Source organism: Pteropus vampyrus, unplaced genomic scaffold (genome assembly GCF_000151845.1).
Source record: "Pteropus vampyrus isolate Shadow unplaced genomic scaffold, Pvam_2.0 Scaffold215, whole genome shotgun sequence".
In the NCBI taxonomy this organism is placed as follows: Eukaryota; Metazoa; Chordata; class Mammalia; order Chiroptera; family Pteropodidae; genus Pteropus; species Pteropus vampyrus.
The window spans coordinates 3,695,584-3,716,890 of record NW_011888996.1 but is presented as its reverse complement, the minus strand read 5'-3'; the positions used below and the strand labels follow the sequence as shown (position 1 = coordinate 3,716,890).

At 34.2% G+C, this 21,307-nt stretch overlaps 1 protein-coding gene across 10 annotated transcripts in view; it reads right to left on the bottom strand.

Moving 5' to 3' along the window:
* Positions 1 to 21,307, bottom strand: part of LOC105300614 (vacuolar protein sorting-associated protein 13B-like) — a 361,156-nt gene that overhangs the window by 206,197 nt on the left and 133,652 nt on the right. For 2 of the 10 annotated variants that reach the window (XM_023538224.1, XM_011372919.2), the window contains one exon: positions 5,414 to 7,268. The exons of the other annotated variants lie outside the window; for them this stretch is intronic. Coding sequence is in view for 1 of the 2 variants with exons in the window: in XM_011372919.2 (XP_011371221.1) it covers positions 7,255 to 7,268 (14 nt within the window). In the remaining variant the exon portion in view is untranslated. Of the gene's footprint in view, positions 1 to 5,413; positions 7,269 to 21,307 lie in introns of those variants that run through there. 10 annotated transcript variants of the gene reach the window in all.

Genomic DNA, 21,307 nt, shown 5'->3' with positions numbered 1-21,307 from the left:
ACAATCCTCCTCTAATAGAAAAGATAAAAGCAAAAGTACAATCCGAATATGGAAAAAGGCAGTTTTTCAAGAAGCCACTCTCAAATATAAACGACAAAATCAGTTAAACTTATGACGTTGATAGGTTAAACATTGATTTATCTTCATATTCAATAGGCAGATCAAATTAGAATAAACATATGTGAATTATATTATGCATAATACTGTTCAAAGTCCTTGAAAAACCTATTTTGCGATTAACCAAGACAAGTGTCTTACTATATTAGTGTTTCTGGTGCCTGGCACAGAGCGTGACATACACTGGTGCCCACATGTTTATCAAATAGAAAAAATCATGCATATCTTAAGGTCAGTATTTTGTAAAGATAAAAATTTTCTTTAAACAGAGAAAATGTTACCAATACCAATAGTCTTGATTGCTGAAAATCACTATACGTACCCTGTAACATATCTTTTGGGCAACACTGACATTAAGAACCATTACCAAAAGGATGATGTCCAAAACCCATAAAAAGTGTCCATACCTTTGATTCAGTATTTCTTGGGATATTTTGGCAGGGAAATAATTTTTTTAAATATTAACATGTATAAAGATGGAAAATGCTTTATCTACTAAATGACTATCAATCACCTAAATTCCAAATGTTAATGAATTCCCCAAAAATTAACTCAGTGAAATAATATTTAATAATACAAATTAAAAACATTTTTGAGGCACACACAATATATCTGGCAGCATACTCTGGGAATATAAAAGAAGTACACCTAACTCAGATTGAAGGATATGAAGCTTCAGTTAAGTCTTAAAGGAAAAGAAACAGTTAAGCAGCCAAGGAGAGGAAATGGTTTTGAGGGTAGGAAAGGTGTTCCAGACAGATGCAACAAGGACGTAGGAGACAGGTATGTGTACTTGGGCACCCAGTAGTTGAAAACAGCTAAAGGAAGGCGCTTGAAGAAAGTTTCCAGAGATGAGTCTGAGAGATCATGAAATTACTTTGTACTGACACACAGAGAAGTTCCAATTTTATCTTGAAGACAAATGGAAAACCACTAAAGAACATAATCAGAATTCCATTTATAAAGATAACTGAGACTGCGATGAACAGAAAGAATTAGAAAAGAACAACAGAGGACTGGGGAATCACTTGGTAAGATACTACAACAATAGCAACTGGAAATACATAGTAACACAAAACACAGGCCAGAGGTCAGGAAGAATTAAGAAGAACTGACAGAACATGATGACTCCTATGTGTCTTTCTCAAGACAATGGGTGAGAATGGTGATACCATTAGCTATGATTTAAGAAAGAGACTCAAGTTTCATTTTGAATATAGTGAGTTTTAGATTCCTTGGCACATCCAAATGAATGTATCAGTTTCAGGAAGAAGTTCTGAGCTAGAGAATTAAATGAAGCAGTTGTCAGTGTATGGGTGGTAGCTGAAGCCACACAGGAGGAGGAGATGGCTTCCAGTACTTTCTCAAGGTAAAAAGTAAAAGACAAGAAGCCACAAATTAAAAACAGAGTTCTGTGAGTGTCAAATATGTAGTCAGGAAGATAAAAACTACAAAATATACACATGATTCAGCATCAAAGCTAAGTAGAAAGGCAACATGTAATATCATTATTACTTCTCTGCGACTTAGAATATGAGAAAATTTTCTTTGTATGCCTTTCTCAATGGGAAAGCCAAAATTATGTGACCACCAAAAAGAAAAAAATAATAATGTTACAAAAGAAAAGAATAACATAAAATGGTATATTCATAATAAATCAAATCATGTAAAACTATGTATAAGGACATGGGTTAGAAGAGAACATGGAAAATTAAAAACAGTCATGTTATATTTATAGTATATTTTTCCTTTTATGATTTCCTTTAATGTTGTCCTACTCTTTTTCAATGTGAAAATGAGTAAAAAGAAAAACTGCTCTGTACATCTCACCAAATTCCATCATAATGTTAAAATAATTAGAGATGGATAGCCATGATTAATAATTTAAGGAAAAATATATCCATGATTCAACCCTAACTTTCTAATAATCATCTAATCTAATTCTAAAATGTGCATTCCTAAAAGTGATCTGGTTGTTTCAAAACATCACAGTTCTATAAGACTTCCATGTCTCACTAAACTTGGAAAATATGAGGCAAATGACATATTAACTTGAACAATCATAAAAATGCTTAGAAAGTAAAAGGCTCATTTAATGAAAAAAAACTTGGAAATGTTTCCATATGTTTCTATGAAGTATTCTTTCCTCACTAAATGAACACATTCAAGATTTTGTTTCTGGCTTTGTTTCAGAAAAAAAAAAAAACCCATCTGCATAGTACGGCACTTACAAGTACATCTCAGTCATGCAATAGTTATGTCACAGCTCATATATCAAATAAAAATCACATTCAAGCCCACACAACCTCACAGACCCAAAGTCTTCCTTTCTATTAAGAGTATTCCTGAGAGAGCTTTCATCGCACCTCGCTGCTGATGTCACATAACTTTTGTTAGAAAGTTAAATCCTGAAACTAAAATATCAAACAGTTTGAGTATAGTTGTGAATGACCTAAAAAACCAACTTTCTCTAGTTATAAACTATGAACATTTCCTTTTCACAGAAACAGGTGCAAAACTGTTTTTTTAAAAAAAGGAAAGAAATAAAGAAAAAAACTGTTGCTATAGCTCACCAAATGGTGATTTTTTAAAAATAAAGTGTTATTTCATTAAAGACATAAAATGATAATGCTTCATTTATACTTAGAGTAGCCTTGATAGATATTCTGAATGCATCTCTATTTAATTCCATATATGTACATATGGAAATATATTCATTATAGGTTAGAAATATTTTATTATCTAGAGCAGCTTCACAAACTTCATGTATTTGCGTACCAACATTATTATTGCTACCCTATCTTTGTATTATTTGTATTATTATTTACTTAATAAAGAAGTAGCAGTATCTCAAGTGGCTAAGAGGAAGGATACTGGAAGGAGCACATGGGCTGACAGTCCAGCACTGCCATTTACTGTAATCAAAGGCAAGACTGTTCATCTCTTCATGCTTCAGTTTCTCCCGTGGACAACGGAGGTAACAACAACAGTACCTTCCTCTCAACACTGTTGTAAGGATTACATGACTCAATAGATATCAAGCACTTACACGAGTACCAAGCACATGGTAAGTACTAAATAAATAAATAGCTAATGCTATTGTTAATATTTTTTTTAATTTACCCACAACTTTTTACTTTTATTTTATGAAAATTTATTTCATGAGCAAATTTTTATTCCACTATTAAGCAATAATATCTGAAATTATGGGTACAACATGTGGAATATTTTTTTTCCTAATACCCAGCAAAAGAAATAACTTTTATAATTAAAAACAAAGTTTCCAAAATACTACTTAAAATCATCTCCAATTCCAATGGTAATACTGCACCAAAAATAAACTCTTACTATGAGGGCCATCTTTTGTGAAAGACATTAAAAACTATGTGCCTCAAAAAAAATTAAAAATCCATTCAAAGGAAATGAAGACATTTAAATAATGGACATACTATGATAAGTATATTGCTAGGTATTACAAGAAAAATACACAATGCTTTCTGTAGGGAAATAGTATTAGAACACAAATAAATAATGCAATGCCATTCAATGAAAAGCTTGTTCCATTCTAGGTTCAGGGACTTAATAATCTCAATGATTCTTATTTCCATCAAACTAAATTTCTTCTAGTTTTAGCTTGTTTCTTTCATTTATGAATTAGAAAAGCCTGTTATCTTTCATAAAATCATGAAATAATCCAAGACATATTTTATTACTGCTGTCATAATTATAGTAAGAGTAACCACCAATAATCATGCTAGGCACTGCGATGAATGAAATTTATCACAATAAAACCATGAAAAATATATTATGATCCATGAAGAAACTGAAATGTTAAGAATCTACGCAACATGCCTAAGATCCCACAACTAGTAAATGGCAATGAGGAGGAGGGAGTTGTATAGGAGTAGAATTTAAACCATAGGTCCTGACTATGTTATAGTAAATTAGGAGACAGCCATGAATTGTCCTTCGACATAGTCATAAGATAACTATATCAACATTTCATTGATCAAAACATTTTTGGTACTCCTCATTTACAATTACATTTACAGCCTATAGGTTATTCTTCTGAATTGTCCTAGATGGTAAATTTTGATCACTTGAGGGTTGAGTAAATATCTGAAAGAAACAAATACCACTCAGAGTGAAGAAGAGTAGGTAAGGTGACTCAAGATCTCGACAAATCTTTATATTCAAATAGAAGGCATGGTTCTGGATACATATTCAAAATTATAGTTTCTCTCTCTGACATAGTTTTTAAAAGAAAAGGAAGTATATATTTAAAGGTAAGGTACTAATTTCCTCATGTGTCTGCTAAATTGGCTACAAAAATAATTTCAAAGAAATTTCTAAAAGCTATGACTATGGCAGTGTCTATGGATTGGAAAAATGTTGGCCAAAATGATTACTTAAAAGAGCAACCGTCATGGATACACAGTTGACCCTTAAGCAATGTGAGGATTGGTGGCGCCTACTCCCCATGCAGTTGAAAAATCTACATATAACTTCTGATTCCCAAAACTTAACTACAATAGTCCCTAGATATCCATGGGGGATTGCTTCCAGTACCCTTGCAGATACCAAAATCCACAACTGCTCAAGTCCTTTATATAAAATAGCTGGGAATAATACAGTCAGACCTCTCTGCATCTGCAGATTCCCAGCCACGAATTGAAAATACCATTTTTTTAATCCCCATACTGAGGATACAGAAGGCTGACTATATATTTATTGGGGAAAAAAATCCCCATATAAACGAATCCTCACAGTTCAAACCTGTGTTGTTAAAGGTCAACAGTATAACAGTATAAGTTTTGTCTGCAGTGTAACAGAATAAGCTTCAAAGGCATTCTTTAGAGTACAGACATCAAAGCCTGTGTCCAGCATTTAAAAAACTAACATTCTTCTCATTTTAGAATTTTCTTCATTTTTCGTCCTCTTCAAGTAGCTTATCTAAAACCTGCTCAGTATTTTTTATTTTCTAATGTGTGATCAGCACTACTACTCAAAATTCTGACTAGTAAAGAATAAAATTAAGAAGAGTTTCTCAGTTCTTCCTGGTGAATCTTTTGATTTGGAATCTGTCCAAAATCATGTTAGTTCATTCACCAATGGACTAAAGATTCAGGCTCAAACTATAAATGCATATTCCCTAGGTGTCCAGTATGACTCATAACTTTTCTTATTTTAATCAAATCTTTGCTTTCTAATTTTATTAGTTTTACTCCAAAGCACATTTTAACCTCTTATACTTCTTCCTGGTCCTAGAGATTCACTTTATATAACGACTGGCCAATTCAGAAATAATACCTAGTTTAATGTGCATATATTTTCCATTCCTTCCTCCATGACATCAATACAAAAAAACAGAAATGAATCAACATGAAATACCAGTTAATATATCTCTGATGAAACTATCAAACCATCAATACTTATACTTTGCATAAGGCAATGACATGTATTTGTTATGACTCATAGTGGTTAGAAACAGATATCCAACTTAGGCTAGTTTAAACAAAAAGCTGGGATTAATTTGCTTATAGAATACAAAAAAGGGTTGAAACACAGTGATAAGGGGGGAGGGGGTTGGTCTCGCAAGCAATTGGTACCAGTTTCAAATGACTCCAGAACTCCATTTCCTTGTCTCTTTATGTCACTCTAATTCTCTTCAGAACTGATTCCTCACCATGGCAGGAAACGATAACTTCCCAATTCCTACACTTGATGTCTTCTACAAAAAGTAATTTCATTTTCTCTATTTCCAAGCTCAAAATCCCAAAAACAGATTCTGACACAATTTGAGATTGTGGACTTTTAACTTACAGATGAGCACCACGACTGACTCAGCTTGAGTAAGGCACCTACCCCTAGTCAAATGGCAATAGCAAATAAAAGAGCATATCCAGCTTGGCCCCTGCTGCATTTTGGATTTACATGAAAACATGGCAGCTATCCCTTAGGGGTAATCTCAACCTCCACTTTACTTAAAGCAAACCTATAGGCTTAATGGGACATGTGATACAGAGAGGTTCCTCAAAATGCTTGAATCTGACTCACTGATGATGGTTCAACAAAACTGAAACATAATGGTGACCATCATGCTATTGCTGCTATTCAACCGCAGGTTCAGCAATATGCAAACCAGTTCAACAGGTGGAATTCAAGGGCATTCTCATAATTCTGCCTAATATTCCCATTGACAAATCTTGTTATAATTTACTGACCCTTGGGCTGGTGTCAATGGCCTAGCTGTTTGGTTTGCTACTTAGAAAACTACAAACTGGCAAATTAAAAACTAAAGATTAGGGGTCACAAATTACAGAAAAAAAACTACAGAAAAACAATCACAACTGAACATATCATCTGGGTTACTTATGCTGATGCCCACAGCAGGGGCCCTTTCTCTGATGAGAACAGCTGGAATTAACCTGCACCACCCAGGTTGCCATCACTGCTGCCTGCATCCATCATTGTATCAAACATGGCAAAACATCCACTATCATAGAGTGGGCATTAAGCAAAATATTCTTTCTGATGCAGAAGTTACCACAGTATTGCCAGCTCATGACTACCAAAAAGTCAACCATTTTATAAGGTGGTAATGAAAGCCATACTGCACTAGGCATTGCCAAAGCATCCCTATCCAGCTTACTCACAGCAAACTCACTACATCAGACCTTTAACCCCCTAATTCCCATTCAGTCTGATCAGATAACTCTGACCACACCAATATGGCCATCAAAATTAAGCAATTAAGATATTTTTGGCTTTTGAGGCCATTTACCAGCTAACAATGGTGTACCTCCAATTATAAAGAGCATATGACAGGTCAAAATAGTTGATGGACATTTCATGCTCCCTACCTAATCCACAGACATCTAATATTGTTGAGCACTGGAATGACCTCCTGATAAACCAACTCAAAAAGATTCTGACTCTACCTCCCTCACCTTCTTTTGGTCCACATAACTCAGTAAGGTAGTGTGGTCACTAAATACAGCTGTTTTTTTTTTTTTTAAATAAATTTACTTATTTAAATTATAAATGCGGCTGTCTTAACAAAGGGTTCATCTCCTCTTGGCCACATCCAGGGTAATGATCAGGTAAGAAGGCACTGGGAATCATAAAGACCAGGGGTCAGCAAACATTTCCTGTAAAGGGCCAGAGAGTAAAGATTTTAGGCTTTGGAGCTACATATGATCTCAGTCACATTCTTCTTCTTTTTAACCATTTAAAATTGTTTAAAAAACCATTGTTAGATTGTGGGCTATACAAGAACAGGCCACAAGCCAATAAAAAAACCATTGTTAGATTGTGGGCTATACAAGAACAGGCCACAAGCCAAATTTGGCCTGGGAGCTTTAGTTTGCCCATCCCTGGTATACACATATTTTGAAATCTCAGGATTCTACCCTGACCATTACTGCACAGGATGCTTCTTATTTTCCCCTAACATCAGTCTCAAGGAAACCTAAAGGGTATACCTTCCAGGTAGCAGCCTAGCCAAATAAAACCTAGGCTTCCAACTGAATTGTAGTCCAGTCACTACGATTCTATTATTGGATTGATATGGTCCCAGAATGAACAAACATTTTATAAAAAGGGCCAGGTTGTAAGTGTTTCAGCTTTGTGAGTCACAGGCTCTCTACTGCAACTACTTAAATCCAGCACTGAACTGTGACAGCAGCCACAGACAATTAAGTAAACAAATGGGTATCAATAGATTTGGCTAAAAGCAAGCTTAGCTGCTAGTAAGATTAGTAGCTTTCTTTTTCTGTTTTATTTGCTTCGGTAATAGTAACAGTTCTATTTCTATCCTGGAAGGATTTGCATAGTAAAGGCATCAACACATATCTTTTATAATAGTAAAGTTCATAAGCTTTGTATTTGTGTTCTTTAGTATTCTGAGATTCAACAATATAATACTAAGAATAAAGGACATAAAAACACCCACATATACTATAGCTGAAAAGTACAAACTAAAAACTATACATTCCCAATTTGATTCAAATCAAAACTATCTATGGAATACCTAATATGTGATAAGCCACATGGCCAGAGATCTAAAAGTATACTACCTCATCTAATCCTCCAAATCACCTTCTGAGGCACTATCATTACCAGATATAAATATTACAGTTTAAACACAGTTTCCTTGAGCATGTTACTAAATGCTTCTGTGCTCCAGTTTCTTCATCTAGAAAAAAGGAATAATTGTATACCTAAAAAAGAGCTATTCTAAGAATTAAAGGGATTAACACATATAAAGCACTTATATGTTTACAATTATAGCAGCAGCAGCAGTAGTAGTAGTAGTAGTATACATGGACGATTACATTTTAATAAACTTGCCAAGTGATCCCTTATCATTGTTTTGGTCACTTACTTAAATGAGAAAAAAAAAAAAGTAAATAGCAAGTTTTGTGTCAATTTTGCCCCAAAATTAATTCCAGTACAGTATAAAAGAGATAAAAAGTCCTGAAACAGAAGAGAGTTTGGAGTATATTAAGAATAGAAGGGATACCAATGTGACTTAAACACAGTGAACAAGTACCGCATAAGATTTGCCCCATCAGGCATTCAAATTTTCCTAAAATGATACATGAAAAAAATCTTAGAATAAAGGGATTGGTTGCTGTCTACCTAAAACTCACTCCCCTTTCTTAGTTACTAACAGAATTCCAACTTTGTTCAGGGTAGAAATGTATCTGGCTAAAATTACTCACCTCTCTAATTAGAATAAAAAGAGATATTTGTTACATAATATAAACATTGTTTTAAGAACTGTGAAGGAAAGATTTAACAGCAAGCCTAAGGCTGCTATCCTTAGGAAGGCTCTCTCGGAAAGCTGGCCCTTCACCAGCAGCATCTGGAACATGGCCTGCCTCCCTTTTCTAACCGATAAGAGTAGTGTACTGTGCTTAGACTTTTGTGCAAATACACACACACACACACACACACACACACACACACACACACACACACACACACACAATTCTTAAGAACCAATAGAATGTGTAAACTATTTACATTCAGAATGGTCACCAAAAAAAAGCAGACATACAAACACGTATCATCTTTAGACATTCTCCAAAAATATATACTAGTTGCTTGGGATATAGCAGGGGACTAAAAGAGACATGGTACCTGTCCTCACGAAACCTATTTTCCACTTAAAAAAGGATCTTCTGAGAAAGTGACATTTGGGCTCAACTCTGAAAGACAATTTTATATAAATAGGTGAAATAGAGGGAGAAGAGCATTGCGGAAAGATGGAATCGCTTGAGAAAAGCCCTAAGACAAAAAGAAATATAGCTCTTTTGAGAAGCTGAAAGGTTAATGGAGTACAGGGCCAGATTTGGGTCTTTATCCTACAACTAATAGAAAGTCAATGAAAGGTGAGTGCAGTGATCATATATGAATTTTTCAAAGCTCATTCTGGTACATGGTAAACGATGGATTGGAAGGGGAAAAAGAAATGGAGTTGTTCTGGAATGAAAGAAGATGGATGTATTGTTAAAGTACTTAAATTTCATAATACTTGGTGACTGATTACTATGGGTACCTGATTAAAACAGAAAAAAAGTATCAATTACTATACTCAATCCTATTTTGGTGGAGACACTTTTAACAAATGATTAAAAATGAGTTAAAATGAAGATTATCTGAAGTCCAGAACTTGTACTACTTAATATCTGATTAAGTAAAAATCACATGAATATGCTAATTTTGTCATAAAATCTATGAAACAAAAAGTATGGCGTTTTAAATAGGCACAAAATGAAAAGTACAAAACTATAAACTATAGTAGATCTCTCTTCTCTTAGAGTTACACATTCCAAGACCCTCAATGGATGCCTGAAACCATGGAGAGTACCAACTCCTTTATATATTATGTTTTTTTCTATATATACATACCTCTGATAGTTTTATTTATAAATTATGTACAATAAGAGATTAACAAATAAAAATAAAGCAATTATAACATAATGTAATAAAGGTTGTATGAACGTGGTTCTCTTTCAAAATATTTTATTGTACTATATTCACCTTTTCACTTAAAAAGAGCACTTTACAGCTTCTTTTTGGCATATCTGAATTGCCAACATGATTACTGTTGCACTTTGGTCATTGTAAAGTAAAATAAAGGTTACTTGAACACAAGCACTGCGAAACCTCAACAGTCGTTTTGGTAACCCAGAGAGCTACAAAGTGACTAGAATGCAGGTAGAATATAGAGCATGAATACACATGACAAAAGGGATGAATCATGTCTCAGGCAGGACACAGCAGGATGACACAAGATTTCATCATGCTACTCAGAACAGTGTGCAATTTAAAACTTACGAATTATTTCTAGAATTTTCCATTCAATATTTTTGGACCACATCTGACTGCAGGTAACTGAAACTGCAGAAAGTAAAACCACAGATAAGAAAAGACTACTGTATACCAGGGGTCAGCAAAGTTTTTTCTGATAAAGGGTCAGATAGTATGTGTTTTTGGATTTGTGGGCCATATAGTCTCCGTTGCAACTACTCAACCCTGTCATGGTTGGACAAAAGCAACCACAGACAATATTTAAAAGAACAAGTATGGTTATGTTCCAACACAATTTCATTTATAAAACAAGCAGTGAGTCAGATTTGCTGACCCCTGATCTAGAGATTGGGAAAAAAATGCAAAAGCCAAGAAAAGTGGTCAGATCAGATACCTGTCCAATAAGAAATAATGAAGTAGGAATCCTAGCAGGCAAATATAATATAATCAATAATTACCTTGAAAAGAAAAAAAGACAGTAAAATGGGCAGTCAGCAGGTAGATGCCTTCAAATACATTTGGAAACATTTAGTAAAAAACACCACATCCACAGAGTTGGTATTAAGGAAAATGCCACATCCAGAATCTATGGCAATCTGGAAAGGGAATTCATCATCTTAGTCTTCGATGAGACAGAAAATGTGGCACAACAGAAGAAACAGGCATCCAGTAACTAAAATGGCAGTTCAACATAGCAGTTTGGTCAACTCAAAAAGTTCAATCAACAGAGCTAAGGCAAATGGTCAAAACAGGGTTAACTGCAAAGCTCAGTAAATGCTCCTGATTCACTGGGATGTGTATTCCTTAAAGCATCCCCAGATTAATGACAGCATAGCACCCAGACCCTGAGGCAGGGCTGAAAAAAGAGGCAGAGATCAAGTGGTTCTATCTGTAGAGAAGAGTATGGTGGGTGTGGAATAACAAGCAGGCTCTTAGAGAACTGAAGAATTACTAAAAAGTAACTATTCCTATGAGGCACATAGACAAAAGCAGGTTAGGTCAGATAGGGAAGAAATTATTGGCTATTTTAATAAGTTCTGTTTTCCATTTTACAAATAAACCAAACATCACATGAAATTTTCTAATGTTTTCCCCTCACACTTGAATAAATTTTATTAAGATGGTGAACAATGCTGTTTCTAATTACTTACTAATAAAAATTTTTGTCAGAGGACTATTATTTACTTTTGACATTAAAATCTGGAGTAAATGTTATTGTATTTAATAATTAAAACCAATGGCTTACTGCATTTATTTAAATTGAATATTTACAATAAATTTTTTATCCAGTTATCACGATTAAGTAGTAGTAACTGAAAGACACTTCATAAGACATGAATATCTAAACAATACAATCTATTACAGCACTCTGGATTTTGTCAGAAACTTCAGAACAAAAATAACTACAATATAGAATGATGTGTGTAATCAAAGATTAAATATTATATTTCCCAAGTAGACTGAAAATTCTTTCGAAACAGGGTCCAAATCTAGCACTTAATAGGTTCTAAATACCTGTTGAACTGAGCTGACATATTAATCACAGTGATACCACAAAGGAGAAAATAACTCTGCTTGGGTGAATGAGAGAAATAGCCACATACAAAAATCTAATGCTAATACTAAATACTAACATTATTGTGACATTTCAAGTAGGAAAGAGGTAATTAGCAACTCTTCCCTTTTTTTTTTTTTTTTTTTTGGCAAAGGCAAGAAAAAGTGAAGAGCGTGGTATGCGGAGCTTGATTCAGCCAGGTGAGAAATGAGGGAGAAATGAGGCTGTGGAGGGCCCAGGTCCTAAAGGGCCATCCATGCTAGGAGTCTTTTAAGTTTATCCTGAGGGAAATGGGGAGCCCCTGAGAATTCATGAGGAAAGGAGTTATGGAGTCACTCTTGTCTTCTTGGTACAGAGTTCAGGAAGGCTGAGCCCAAAGGTGCTTGAGTAGTCAGAAAAGGGAAAGTGGAGGCTAAATCCAGTCTTGGCAGGAGCATCATCCAAGAGATGAAGGGTTTCCAGGAAAAAGAAAAGAGCATGACGAGGCCACCTCCCCAAAAGTCTTCCAATCCCAAACCACTAACTAGTTCCAGCTCCAATCCCACCACCACGGTCTGCTGTGGTTTTGCCAAGAGGCCCTGCACAACACGATGCAATGTTACTCAACTTGTTCAGTACTTTATTGAACCAAGGCCCTAACAGGTAACTCATCAGAGCCTATAAGCACACCTCTTCCCATATTCTGAGATTCAGAATCCAGAGGTGACTATCTTTGTTTTCACTGCTCTTATGGCATTTCCTCTTGAATATTTCCAAATCTTAAAATGTAAAGATTTTGTCTGCACAGTCAGACATACATATGCTCCTGCTGCAGGCTGTCATGCTTACTAAAATGCTTCCACACAGCGTCTTCTGTGCACATGTGTATGCATGGCACTGTGCATCCCCTGTTATCCACTCGTCCATCCATTTGTTCATCCACCTGTCCATTCGTGAAAAGATAGCAGTAAGTTCTGACTACTCAGGTCCCAGGGTTCTCAAACTCTTCCAAATAAATCAAAGAGGAGAAAAGACTCCCAAATTCATTTAACAAGGCCAGCATTACCTTCATACTAAAGCCAGATAAGGACACTACGGAAAACTACAGACCAAAATTCCAGATGAAGACAGATGCAAATATTCCCAATAAAATACTAGCAAACCAAATTCAGCAGCACATTCACCATGATCAAGTGGGATTTATCCCTAAGATAGAAAAATGATTCAAAATACACGAATCAATAAATGTGATACATCACATTAATAGAATGAAAAAAAATATGATCATCTCAATAAACACAGAAAATGCATTTGACCAAATTCAACCTCCATTCATGATAAACATTTTCAACAAATTAGATGTAGAAGGAACGTACCTCAACATAATAAAGTTCATACATAACAACCCACAGCTAATATAATCAATGGTGAAAGGTTGAAAGCTTTTTCTCCAAGATCAGGAACAAGAAAATGATGCCCACTCTCACCACTCGTTTTCAACATCATACTAATAGGCCTAGCCAGAGCGAGCAGGCAAGGAAAAGAAACAAAAGGCGTCAGAATCGGAAAGATAGATGTCAAACTGTTTCTATTTACAGATGACATTTTATATATAGAAAATCCTTGATTTTCTTTTACTTCTATTCATTGAATTCGATAAAGTTCCAGGAAACAAATTTAACATTAAAAAATCAGTAGCATTTCTATACACTAATTACAAATTATCTGAAATAATAATAAAGAAAACGATCCCATATACAATAGCAACCAAACCAATACGATACTAATAAATATTTAACCAAGGAAGTAGAAGATCTCTACACTGAAAACTACAGGACATTGATGAAAGAAGTCAAGGAAGACAAATGGAAAGATAACCGTGTTCTCACAGACTGAAAGAAATATTATTGTTAAAATGTCCATACTACCCAAAGCCTCTATAGATTCAATGCAATCCCTACTAAAATTCCACTGGCATTTACAGACATGGGAAAAAATTCTAAAATTTATATGTGACTATCAAAGACCTTGAATGGCCAAAGCAATCCTGAGAAAAAAAGAATAAAATGCGAGGCATCACAATTCCTGATATTAAGCTATATTATAAAATAATCAAAACAGAATGGTAGTGGCATAAAAACAGACACACAGACCAATGAAACAGAACTGAGAGCCCAGAAATAAACCCATGCATATACAGTCAACCAATATTTGACAAAGAGCCAAGAATACTCAATGAAAAAAGATAGTCTCTCCAATAAACGATGCTAGGAAAATCAGATATTCACATGTAAAAGAATGAAATCAAGCCCCTATCTTACAACATTCACAAAAATTAACTCAAAATGGATTAAAGACTTACATGTAAGACCTGACACCATAAAATTCCTAGAAGAAAATATGGGGCTGTGGGGAAGCCCCTTGACATTGGTTCTTGAAAACGATTTTCTGGATGTGACACCAAAAACACAAACAACAAAATAAACAAACGAGACTTCATCAAACTAAAAACCTTCTGCACAGCAAAAGAAACAATCAACAAAATGAAAAGGTGACCTACAGAATGAAGAAAAATATTTGTAAGTCATCTATCTGATAGGAGGTTTAATATTCAAAATATATAAAGAACTCATAGAACTCAATGGCAGAAATACAAATAATCCAATTAAAAAATAAGCAAAGAAGCTGAATAGACATTTTTTCAAAAAAAAATATACGAATGGCCAAAAAGTGCATGAAAAAATGTTCAACATCATTAATCATTAGGAAAATGCAAATCAAAACCACAAAGACCTATCACCTCATACCTGTTGGAAAGACTATCATCAAATAGAAAGAGACAATAAATGCTGGCAAGGATATGAAGAAAATAAATGCTGTGCAGTATTGCTGGGAATGTAAATTGGTACAGCCACTATAGAAAACAGCATGAAGGTTCCTCAAAAAACTTAGAAATGGAACTACCATATGATCCAGCAATTCTGTTTCTTGGTATATATTCAAAAAAACCAAAATCATGATGTCAAAGAGATATCTGTTCCTCCATTTCAATGAAGCACTATTTACAATAGCCAAGACATAAGAATAGCCTAAATGTCCAACAACAGATAGACGGATAAAGAAAATGTGATATATATGCATATGTGTATAAGCATACAAACAATGGAATACTATTTAGCCATTAAGAAAATAAAAAGGAAAATCCTGTCATTTGTGACATGAATGGATTTTGAGGGCATTATTCTGAGTGAAATAAGTCAGAGAAAAACAAATACTGTTTGATGTTACTTATATGTAGAATCTGGAAAAAACTCATAGAAAAAAAGATCAGATTTGTGGTTACCAGAGGCAGGTTATGGGGATTGGGGAAATTAAAGAAAGATGGTCAAAAGGTACAACATTTCAGTTACAAGATAAATACTATTGGGAATATAACATATAACACAGTTAACACTGCTGTATGGTATATCTAAAAGTTGCCAAGAGAGTAAATCCTAAAAGTTCCCATCACAAGGAAAAAAAATTTTTTTTTCATATCAACAGGAGACAATGGATATTACCTAAACTTATTGTGATAATTTTGCAGTATATGCAAGTCATTATGCTGCACACCTTAAACTTATACAGTGCTGTATGTCAATTTTATCTCAAAAGAAAACTTAAATAAGTAAATAAATGAGACAATAACTATACTAGCATATTAATTAACAGAAAAAGTCTTACAGCTCTCATTCAACCTGAACTTTTACACATTATATGAGGATATCTCTAAAATTACCTTTTATGGTAAAGTTAGTCATTTGTGCATCTGCTAACAAAAGATGCTCATGTAATTCTCTCTGTGGCAATGGCTTCCCCACCTCACAGTCAAGGCAACAAGGATGAGAATAAGGGTAAGAATCAGCCGACTTGCGGGAAGTAGAGATGTCTGGATAATAAGCTCCTACAACGAAGCACCACCTCCTGTCCATTAGTTACTCGTCACTCAAGACAGTTCTCACATATATCTTTAAGTTACTAATCCGAAAAATACCATCCTTATAGGAAAGACATTCAAGCACTAAATTTTGTTTTTAAGCTCTTATGACATGTAAGTTTATATTTCAACCACCAGACATTCAATTTCCAAACACAGTTTCAGTAATGTTCTGTGTCTAACATAATGGCAGTAAGTGTGAATAAATAATATGTGTACACACAAACAGCACAAAAGTAACTTGAGATCTGATCCAGTGAAATCCAATGGTGGCCAAGATGGAAATACGTTAAGAATAATGTACAGTGCTACAGAAGTTTACCCTAAGGGAACATAGCTCAATGGAAGGTAAATTTCAGAACACTGGGGACAATAAAAGAATTCTGTGACAGAAGGATTAGACGTGAGGCACAGGGAATTATTTGTAGTGTAAAACGAGCTATTCTGTTTTGGAAAATTACTCATAGGATAGGGAATGCTGATTCCCAAAACATATGTGTACAAGTGAGGTTAAAGGAAATAAGATTCTGGTGAAGCATTCATCTACCCTCTTCTCTTTATTCACTTAAACACAGAACACATCCATCTGATTTATTACTCAGGATTTTGCTCACATTCAGAAACCATTTAGCACATTCCTGTTTCTTTAAACTCACAGAAAAACAAATGATTATGTATGTGGTTATTCATTTCTTAATAATTATCACATTCACTGTAAATGAGCTGAGTCTCAATAACTGCATAAATTCAAGTGAAAAGGAATCATTAAATTCAATAAACATGAAAATTTATATAAGGGCCTTTAAAAGTCATGAGATTTACAAAATAAGGTCTTTTTACTCCAATTTAAACATCAAGAATATATTTTTCTGGTAGTTTCTACTGGTAGATCTTAATGCAAATCTAACTCAACTCATTTTTATTTTTATATAAAGATAAACTTATTGTCAATGCCTCTATCTGAAAATTTTATAACAGCTCAAAAATACATATTTTAGAACCTACTGAAGATGTTTTTCAGATGTGGTAAAAATGTAGTTTGAAAACAGAAGAATAGAAAAAGCACATCACTATGCCTCAATCTTTTTCCTAAATGGTTAAAGAACTAGTCAACAACTCCAAAATGTTTTTTATATGCACACCTGGGAAGAATACTGAATCCGTAACTTTGCTCAGAGTTACACTGATGTGGTTTTAGACCAGATGTTTAAATGCTACAGTATGTACATTTTCTTCCCTTCTAAGGCAGAAGTAAAGTAAGAGGAATATTTGACTTCACTCCACAAGAGACCTATTTAATAGTTTGGCGGTTATGTAAGTAAAGGTAGCTTGGCTAAGTCAGTGTTGACGACATACAGAACGACATGATCCTAATGAGTTGGAAAATATTGGCTCTCATGAGAATAGACCAGATGCTACTGAGCTGAGAAAGCTACTGTATTATTGAATTTCATTTTTATGAGGTAAAATTTATTATTCAACCATTAAGGTATCCCACATGAAATCTTACATAAAATACTTTTACGGTTACATTCTGGAAAGTAGATTTTTATTTTAACATTAAGACATCACTTAAATGAGGGATTCAAATATCCATTTGATCACCTTCAGCATAGATTTTAAAGTCTGTAAGTAATTTCCCTGCAAATACCAGATTAATGAAACTAGGCTATCAACAAAACAATGAACGACCTGAATAAAGAAAAAGCGGTAGCAAATCCTTGTTTTTCTGAGCAAACAAAAACCATGTGTGACTTCGTATTTTATCTTCTAGCAAAATAAATAAGGTTAAGATTTTTATGATTTGAGTGCCATCAGAAACATGAATAGCAAAAATATGTAATTCAGTAATGCCAATTAATAATTTAGTTCAAACTTTAACATCTCTATTTTAATTTACAATATACTTCAGTTTCCTATATTTGCTATTCTTTCATCACATAATTTCCAATAGAGTAGCAAACTTTATCTTAGTCCATTTCTGGTCTCGTTTACCAGAAAGGTAGTTTGACGTCGCACAAATACTAGTAACAGAACAATCCAAAGTCCTGGCTTTGAAAACCAGCGTAATCTGTGAATATGTGAGATATTGGAAAAAAAACAAAAAAACAGTGAATTGTTCTGAACATAAATTTTCACATATGTAACACAGAATGTATAACCTGCACAACATCAATATTACTGTGAAGTCAGTGAAATTAGAAAAATGAAAAAACATCAACCTAAAATAGCTGAGTCAAATCAGATTATTCAAGTAAGTTTTATGATATCCAGTCTCTACATTATTAGGCTCACTAGAGGAAAAATGATTAGTACACAGTTGTAAAGTATGTGAAAAGAAGGTAAAAGGATAGGGTTTCATATATCTATTATCCCACTGCATTGCAACATCCAATTCTAGGTCTGTTGCCCCACTCATCTTTGGAATATCTAGCAGAACAGCGAATATGTGATTCATCATAGCTTTCTGTGAGCCTGGGGTGCCCTCTCATTAGCAGCTATATTAAAGGGGCACAATGCACAGTTGCTTCAATAAATCCAAACAACTAGATCTAACCAATGTCTTGAATTTTGTTCTCTCATGAAATTCATTATTCTCTTTACTTTCTTGTCTTACTCTTTCAATTTACTTTGCCCTGCATCGTCTCAGCAAAAACACTGGATCACCAAGACAGGGGTTATCTCAGTCTCCAAGAACCTCATACACCAGAACCACTTAAATAGGTAATATGTATGATTCCAGCAGGATTCTACATCCAGGATAAGAACAAAACAACTCCACAGACACCACTATATTTGGCACTCACAAGAACCCTGAGTAGATATGAAAATATTATCACTATTTTACAGATGAGAAAGTTAACTGAACCTTGGTGAAACAAACTGACCTTCTTTTAGATATATAACTAGTGTACAGCTGAAACTTATTGGATTTCGTTAATGTTAACATAAAAAATTAATTAAATAAAATAAAATAAAATCTGATTCAACAAAAATTATCTCATTTTTGTGACATAAGAGAGTTTGTAAAAGAAAACTTATTTTCAAAAAAACATTTTTTCTTCTAAATTCATAAAACAGGAATTTTATAGTTTTGATGCTTGAAATTAAATTTGATATTGCATAGTTGAAGCACCATTATTAATCCAACATTTAGGATGAGAAGACTGAGGAATAAAGTTTTTGCATTTTTGTTTTAAGGCCCAATGAAATCCAACTAATGTTACTTGATTTTATATTACACAGAACTACTTGAGAGCTTTGGTTATTAAAAGGAAAAAAATAATGTTAAATAAGGTTTTTTTTAAATAATCAAGTTAATAAAACAGTGAAATAATTCTGTACCTGTAAACCAAGAATAAAAGATTGTTCTATAACTGGTTTTCTTTGTATAAGAATGCAGCATGAATAGGACATATATAAAACTTAACTATCAAACTAATATATTTCCTTTGAATGACAAAACTATATTATTTCACAACCTGATATTGGTCACTCTTCACTAAGAGAGCTGTGTTACAATCAGGGAATCAATAACCATGTTTACATACATATCAAGATTTCAGAATAAACATTTTTCACATTTAAAATTTTCCAGAAATCTTACACTTTACATGTACATGTATTTTGCCAGTGACCTTGTGCCATTCCCCTGCCATTTCTTCTAAAACAGTATAATAATAAATATAAGCATGTCCTGGAGATAGTGCAGGTTGAGTTCTAAACCACTGCAATAAAGTGAATATCATAATAAAGCAAGTCAGATGAATTTTTTTATTTCCCAGAGAATATAAAAGTTATGTTCACTCTATACTGTAGCCTTTTAAGTGCGTGATAGTACTGTCTTTGAAAAAACAATGCACATACCTTAATTTAAAAGTATTTTATTGCTAAACAATGCTAGCCATCATCTGAGCCTTCAGCAAGTTGAAATCTTTTTGCTGGTGGAGGGTCTTGCTTCAATGTTAATGGATGCTAACTGACAAGGATGGTGGTTGCTGAAGGCTGGGGTGGCTGTGGCAATTTCTTAAAATAAGACAACAATGAAGTTTGCCACATCAATTGTCACTTCCTTTCAAAAACGATTTCTCTGTAGCATCTGATGCTGTTTGATAGCAGTTTATCCAAAGAACTTTTTTCAAAATCGGAGTCAAATCTCTGAAACCCTGCCACTGCTTTATCAACTAAGTTTATGTAATGTTTTAAGTATTTTTTTGTCATTTCAACAATCTTCACAGCATCTTCATTAGGAGTAGATTCCATCTCATAAAACCACTTTCTTTACTCATACATAAGGAGCACCTCCTTATCTGTTAAAGTTTCATGAGACTGGAGCAATTCAGTCACATTTTTAGGCTCCACTTATAATTCTAGTTCTTTTATTTTTTGCACCACATCTGCAGTTATTGCCTCCACTGAAGTTTTGAAACCCTCCAAGTCATCCATGAGAATTAGAATCAACTTCTTCCAAACTCCTGTTAATGTCGATATTTTGACCTCTTCCCAGAATTATGAATGTTCTTAATGGTATCTAGAATGGTGACTCTTTCTCATATTTTCAATTTACTTTGGCCAGATCCATCAGAGGAATCACTATCTATGGCAGCTACAGCCTTACGAACTGTAAATAATAAGACTTGGAAGTTGAAATTACTCTTTGATCCATGAACTAAAAAGTAGATGTTGTGCTAGCAGGCATGAAAACAACATTAATCTCATTGTACATTTCCATCAGAGCTCCTGGGTGACCAGGGCATTGCCAATGAGCAGCAATATCTTAAAGGGAATCTTTTTTCCTGAGCAGGAGGTCTCAACAGTGGGCTTAAAATATTCAGTAAATAATGTTGTAAATACATGTGCTGTCATCCAGGCTTTGCTGTTCCATTTAGAGAGAACAGACAGAGTACATTTAGCATAATTCCTACGGGCCTTGAATTTTCAGAATGCTAAATGAGTTTGGCTTCAACTTAAAGTCATCAACTGCATTAGCCCCTAACAAGAGAGCCTGCATGTTCTTTGAAGCCAAGCATAGATGTCCTGCTCTAGCTATGAAAGTCCTAGATGGCATCTTCTTCTAATACAAGGCTGTTTCACCTACGCTGAAAATGTGTTGTTTAGCGTAGCCATCTTCATTAATTATCTTAACTAAATCTTCTGGTTAACTTGCTTCAGATTTACATCAGCAGTTGGCTGCTTCACATTGCACTTTTATATCTTATGGAGATGGTTTCCTTCCTTAAACCTCATGAACCAACTTCTGCTAGCTTCAAATTTGTCTTCTGCAGTTCTCACAACCTTCATACAACTGAAAAGAGTTAGGGCCTTGCTCTGGATTCAACTTGGCTTAAGGGAATGTTGTG